Raw genomic sequence first — 7,120 nt, forward strand, 5'->3', positions numbered from 1 at the left:
ATTAAAATGGTGGTGCCTGCCTGTGTGGTCCCAGCTACCCAGGAGGTTAAGATGGAAGGATCTCTTGCGCCTGGGATGCGGAGGCTGCAGTGAGCTGTGATTATGCTACTGCACTCCAGCCTGGGTAACAGAGGGAGACCCTGTCTCCAAAACATAAAAAAAAGAATTAGCCAGAAATAAGGAGAGAGGAGCACAAAGTACTAAATAAACTCACAGACTAAACAAAAGATCTGTTTGTTATTTAAGCCAAGCTTACATTGTTCATCTGACTATAGGAGGTTACTATTCTTCCTTAAAATAATTTGGAAATGTTGACTGCCACAGAAACCTTTTTAAAGTATTTGCTGTAGGCCAAGTTTGTAATTTTGCCTTGTCAAAATGTCTCATCATGGCTAGCTTATTTTCATAATTGTTAAACGTTAAAGAAAATGATTTCTTTGTTATAGCCATTGCTTTGAGTTAAAAGTATCAAATTTCAGCTGGGCACAGTGGCTCATGCCTGTAATCCCAGCACTTTGGGAGGCCCAGGCAGGTGGATCACGAGCAGGCATTCAAGACCAGCCTGGCCAACATTGCTAAACTTCATCTCTACTAAAAATACAAAAATTGGCCGGGCGCGGTGGCTCAAGCCTGTAATCCCAGCACTTTGGGAGGCCGAGACGGGTGGATCACGAGGTCGAGAGATCGAGACCATCCTGGTCAACATGGTGAAACCCCATCTCTACTAAAAATACAAAAAATTAGCTGGGCACGGTTGTGCGTGCCTGTAATCCCAGCTATTCGGAAGGCTGAGGCAGGAGAATTGCCTGAACCCAGGAGGCGGAGGTTGCGGTGAGCCAAGATCGCGCCATTGCACTCCAGCCTGGGTAACAAGAGCGAAACTCCGTCTCAAAAAAAAAAAATTAACCAGGAGTGGTGGTGCACACCTGTAATCTCAGCTACTCAGGAGGCTGAAATAGGAGAATCGCTTGAACCCAGGAGGTGGAGGTTGCAGTAAACTGAGACCGCACCATTGCACTCCAGCCTGGGCAACAAGAGCGATACTCCATCTCAAAAAAAAAAGAAAGAAAAATTAAATTTCAAGAATAATGTATATTAAGTCTGTTACTTCTACTTAACTAGATAATGTGATTACTTATATTTTCTATAAACAGTCCCAAAAATGATAGTTGAAGAAAAACCTTTTTTTAAAAAGAGCCATTTTTCTGCTTTATCTGGAAATAATGTAACTAGATTTCATAACTTAACCTAAAAATTGGCATAGTTTTTTTTTTAATTACTCACGTGAACTAATTTTCCTTTTTTCTGTTTATTTCACAGGACAGATCTATTCAGAAATGATCCACAACTTGCTTCACCCAGTTCTGCAAAGCAAGGACTGTAATTTGGTTCGCTACAATGTTATCAATGCATTGCCCAATACAGCTGATTCACTCATTGGGAGAGCTGCACATATAGCTGTTCTTGATTCGGAAATATTTTTAGAGAAATTCTTTCTGGTTGCTGCCCTCAAATATTTCCAATAGTATAAAAGCATTGTTAGCAACTGGACAATTACCTCATTCAACAATGTTTCAAATAATGTATTATATTAAAATGTAGATGCTGATAAGTTCAAATAAATATTTATACCTTTTTATATGGAAGATAATTTATATCATCCATGTTTAGAGCTTTTTAAAACATCAACTTTACTTTCTAGGTAATGTGGCTGTGCAATATTTTTTTAATTTTATCTTTTTACTTTTCTATTACTTTTTCATATATTTTGCTACCTAAGTATTTCAGTGAAACTTTAAGCCCATACCTATGTCCGATTTTATTATTGGCTTTCCACAGTTCTTACATCAGACTACATTATATTAGAAACCATTATTGCTAGAATAGCATGAGATTTAAAATTTTCTAATACTGGGGTATCATTTAGTTAATTATAAATTTTATTTCTCACATTTTACTGTGTTTTAACTGGAAATAAAATTATGGCTGCTACAATATATTTTTTGAAATCAACTTCTGTAGTTCTAAAATCATACAACCAAACCAGGTAGTTCATATATGACAGTGTCATAAAAGTTTTCTATAAAGTCATTACTGTTGCTAAGCATATGTCATGCCTATTAAAATACATTTTCTACTGGTGAGTTCAACATTATTTCTCATGATGACTTTTATTACTGGAAATTTCCTGTTTACGTTGGCAGCATATAAAAGATTTTTGAATGTTTGAATGCCCTCTGCCTTGATTTGGTTGGAATTTTTGCTAAATTGATAATGTTGCCTGAACTTTCTGACTACATTTTCTTTAACTTTTTTCATGGCCTTCCTTAAATGTACATAATTAAATGTTGAAATTTATGAAATACTTTTATGAATTTAGATAATTTTTAAATATTAAAATTTATTGAACTAAAAATTAATGTAAATAAAATAATTCATGTTAAAAATGGAACAGAATAATTAACTTTACATGTTTGGTTATACAGATGCAAATGTTTTTGATATATGGAGATGTTGAGTCTTTTGACTTTACTAAAGGTGCTGAATAGCATTAAATTCACTATTTTTCTTTTCTGTTTTACTTGTGAAAATAAAAATGCACTAAGATTGGTAGAAGTTCTGTTTGCACTCATTGTGACAGAGGTTTTTGTAAGTATGTATTGTGTAAACAATGCATGTTTATTTTTAGCATTGTGTTATTGCCTCTGGTGTTAATAAATGAACAAATGGCTATCTGGAGGAACAGCCACAACACTTGTAATCCTTTGCTTATTCTCAGAATATTAGAGGTATATATATTTTATTTCTAATATAGGCCAGCCTATTGTATCATTTGTATAATTTACATCTTTTGTATATATTATTATAGTTAAAATAATTTTGATTGCTACTGATTATTATATACTTTTTAGAAAGTACTCAAAATTTTCATAAATATCCCATGCATTATAACTAGAAAATGTAAATATATACACTAACCACCACATATTTTTGCCAAACACATTTTTAATATTTATGTATCTTTGCTCTGTTTGAAATATGCATATTCTAAGTCTGGATAATTTTCAGATTTGTCAAAGGACTCATTCTTAATCATATAAATAGTATTTGAGTGGAAATTGCTCTTATCATAGTTGGTTGATTAGTTTTTGGTTATTTTAATACAGTTTTAAAAGCACATCTGTGTTCATAGTTTAAAATCTAACAAATTTAACTTCTTTAATTTATCTGGGAAATCATCATGCACTATTCACCTCCAAATTCAAATTGTGGGAGATAAGGTGGAGTTCAGGGGGAGAGAGGAAACAATGATCTGAAATGGTATTATTGACACTTAACTTTAGAGAATGAATCTCTTTCAGGTATACCAGTAAGAGTTCTTGGTTGCAAACAACAATAAAGAATTATGATCAACTTAAGCAGAAAAAGAACTTACTGGAAGAGGATCAGGTAACTCAAAGAATTGATGGCTGGAGAGCTGGGTTTGGAAAACAAATAGAAACCAAAGGAAAGTAGATGACCAGAGTCATAGCCAAGTTCTGATGACCTCAAAAAGAGCTGGATGACCCTGAAAACTGGATTTCAAGTACTTCTTTTACTACTTCAGATTCAAAGTGTGGCAGATTGTCCAACTGACCGAGTTTAAGTCTTGTGCCAGTGCTTGAGCTGTCCGGCATCAAAGACAGCAGGTATATCTGACGTTGTTTCCACAGTAGAAAATGGGACCTTTTATTCTACCAAGGTTAACCAAACATGAAATGGGTTTGATGACAGCACCAAATACAAAAACATATCAGATGTACTATAGTCCATCTTGTCTTCCCAACACTGCAAGCACAATTCTCCCCATATTTACACATTTAAAATGCATCTTTCTGACATAGTACTATTATCCCTCTTCCAGTTTTAAGTCCAGGACCTCAGTGTGATGTCCTCTGATTCTGTAATCTCATCTCAACAGTTTGCAACTCATAGACTAAATTGTGACCTAACCACCATCCCCATACATAATAACAGTATAATAAGATAGGAAAGAAGCTGAGTATGGTGCTTTATGCCTGCAGTCCCAGCACTTTGGGAGGCTGAGGTGAGAGGATTGCTTGAGCTAGGAATTCAAGATCAGCCTGGGCAACATAGCAGGACCCCATCTCTGTACAAAATGATTTAACCGAGCCTGGTGGCATGCTCCTATAGTCCCAGCTACTTGGAAGGCTGAGGTGGGAGGATCACTTGAGTCCAGGAGTTCCAGGCTGCAATGAGCCACTGAACTACACAGCCTGGGTGACAGGGAGACCCCCAACTCAAATATGTGTAATACATAAGAAATAGAAAATTACATAAATATTCATGAGCCAGTGAGGAAGAAAAGAAAATAGAGCAGTACTTTGCAAGTGTCCTTGGCAAGAATTACCTGGACTACTTTTTAAAATACACATTTCAGGACCCCATTACAGACCAACTGAATCAGAATTTTCAGGATAGTGTAAAGGCAGCATCATGTTTTATGTCCCAAGCTTCTCTAATAACACATCACAAATACAGTTCTTAGTTCTGTCACTGGTCTTGAATATGGATGGTTATGACTTATCACCACTGCCACCTGTTTTCTGTTTTCTTTGTGTTAAACCAGCACCTCTGCTGATTGGATTTATTTATCCAGTGGATGACAGGGGATCTGAGGTGTGGGTGGTCTTGCCTATATATGGTTGTAATAGTCTTATGTGTAACTTTTACTATTCGGCATGGTATTTTTTTAAATAAAATATTAAAACATGGTATTGTGAGGAGGTATTACAAGAGATCTTCTGACTTCTGGTCATTCTCTTCTCTCTACACTCTCTTCTCCATGGTCATCAGGGCCAATTATTCCAGCTAGCACCATCACCACTTTCTCTAACTTTAACTAGGGGAATGAGGTCAAAATGGCCAGGTGGCAAGTCCAGCTAGACACAAAAATTGCTAACACCAACAGAACCTGGACACATAGAGACGGCTGGCAAGAGCATTGAAGGGTCTGAGCTTTTATCCTACTTACAAGATTACAGGCTAGGTTGCTGCAGTTTCATGGATGCTGACAGGATACTCCTGGGTAAAAGATAAAACAGCTTTATGCAGCAAAATAGAAGCCAGAGTTTCAACATATTTACATCAGTTCCTATAGCCCAGTTCCCACACTGATGCAGAGGGCCAGATGATGCCTGTGCACATGGCGGGTTGCATTACAGGAAAAGAATCAGGGTTCAAGAATCGAGCAGTTTTCGAGCAAACAACAAACGAGCTAGTCTTTTTCCCCCAGGGAGCAGCAGTTAAATGGTAGTAATGCTGTGATTGCCTTGACCTACTTAGGTGCCTATATGACTAGCTACAGAAACTGCTCAGTATCAGGAGATGGATAAGACTTGCAGTCTGGTACACTCAGTAATGTATGGGCCTGTTCAGGGGCCATGGCAGCTTGTCTCTTTTCCCCACAATGGAAAGCAAAATATATTTTATATCAGTGTATCAGATGCAATAGTAAGATGTTATCTCCTTTTCTACTCTGATCTCTGTTACTCTGTCAACAGAAGAGATATCACCAAATACTTTAACTCATTTGGAACACATGACAAATCCTTTAGGGCAGTATCCCAAAGTGTATTTTCTCACCCGGTTCCAACACAACCTTCAATAAGGCTGCCCCTCATACCATAAAATCAGTCACTCTTGGATGATGGAATACATAAGACTGAATCCTGCAGTCATTAGTCCCCTGCTTTACATCTTTCACGGCAGAATGAGTTCTTTGGTCCAGAAGCAATGTTGTATAGGATACTGTATTAAATGCATGGAGTAATGGTTAAGGTATTCAGTGAGTCCACAGAGGGAGTGTATAATAAGCATGAATCAGGGAAAGGAATCTAAATGCAGAATAATTATCTGTTCTATAAGAAGAAATTTCTACCTCCTTCATAATAGTAGGATTTCACTGTAATCAGACCTGCCACCCAGGCCACAAAAAAGTGTATCAGGGGATCAAGTTGGTCACTGCAGTTGGCAAATAGTGGTAGTAAACAATCAATCATGACAGAAGAAAGATGATGTTAAAGGTACACGTATGTCTCAATTTTTGCCACCATGGCTACCTTTTTACTGAGTCCACAGCTGTTGGGGGACAGGGAAGGAGGCTGAGTGATGTCCATAGAATGGGTCACTGTTGCAGCCCTTGTGTAATCCCCTTTTGACAGTGGGCTGGACCTAATGATAGGATACAGTAGAAGTGGCGGGATGTCACTCTTGAGATTACAGAAGGTCAGTGCTTCCATCTTCAGTGGTCTTCCTTGCTCTTTGGTTCATTTGTCCTGTGGAAAGCCAGCTGCCATGTTGCAAGATAGCCTTTGGAGAAGCCTACCTAACAAATAACTGAGAAAGTTTCCAGTCCAAAATCCACAAGGAACCAAATCTTGCCAATAATCATGTGAATGAGCTTGGAAGCAGATCTTCCCTTAGTTGTGCGTTTATATGAGACTGGGACTCTAGCCAACAGCTTGGCTGTAACCTCATTTAAGACCCAGAAACAAGTGTCACTCTGGCTTCTAGATTCCCAGCCCACAAAAACTGTGAGAGAATAACAGTTTATCGTTTTAAGCGAATAAATTTGGGATAATTTGTGAGGCAGCAATAGATAACTAATAATAACCTTGTTCTGATTAAGAGTGCTTCTGCAATGGGAGCCTTTTCTCTTTAACATTCAACAGGACCCAAATGTTTTTATGCTTTGAGGCCACTTTGAGAGGTTCTATTCCAAAGACCTATTCCAAAACTTTTATATTCCCAGTTCCTAGGCATTTGATAAACCAGCCACTGCCTATGAAATGATATCAATTTTTATCTCAAGCCATATCTCTTTTTAGGCAAAGCGTACAAGATAAGCTAAATTCTGGCCAGGTGTGGTAGTCCACATCATCTGTAATCCCAGCACTTTAGGGTGGATCCCTTGAGGCCAGGAGTTCAAAACTAGCCTGGCCAACATAGCAAAACCCCATGTCTAAAAATAGAAAAATCAGCCAGGTGTGTTGGTGTGTGCCTGTCAAAAAAATAAAATAAGCTAAGTTCTGCATGCTGGAAAGATTTTTTTTTCTTC

General features: G+C 37.6%; 1 protein-coding gene across 14 annotated transcripts in view; it reads left to right on the forward strand.

Annotated features, from left to right (window-relative positions):
- Positions 1–2,752, forward strand: part of FAM135A (family with sequence similarity 135 member A) — a 144,035-nt gene extending 141,283 nt beyond the window's left edge. For all 14 annotated transcript variants that reach the window (XM_008994639.5, XM_035296043.3, XM_008994644.5 and 11 more), the window contains one exon: positions 1,321–2,752. In XM_008994639.5, the coding sequence (XP_008992887.2) occupies positions 1,321–1,526 (206 nt within the window). In that variant the 3' untranslated portion in view covers positions 1,527–2,752. The remainder of the gene's footprint in view (positions 1–1,320) is intronic.
- The last annotated feature ends 4,368 nt before the right edge of the window (positions 2,753–7,120 follow it).

Source organism: Callithrix jacchus, chromosome 4 (genome assembly GCF_049354715.1).
Source record: "Callithrix jacchus isolate 240 chromosome 4, calJac240_pri, whole genome shotgun sequence".
NCBI lineage: Eukaryota > Metazoa > Chordata > Mammalia > Primates > Cebidae > Callithrix > Callithrix jacchus.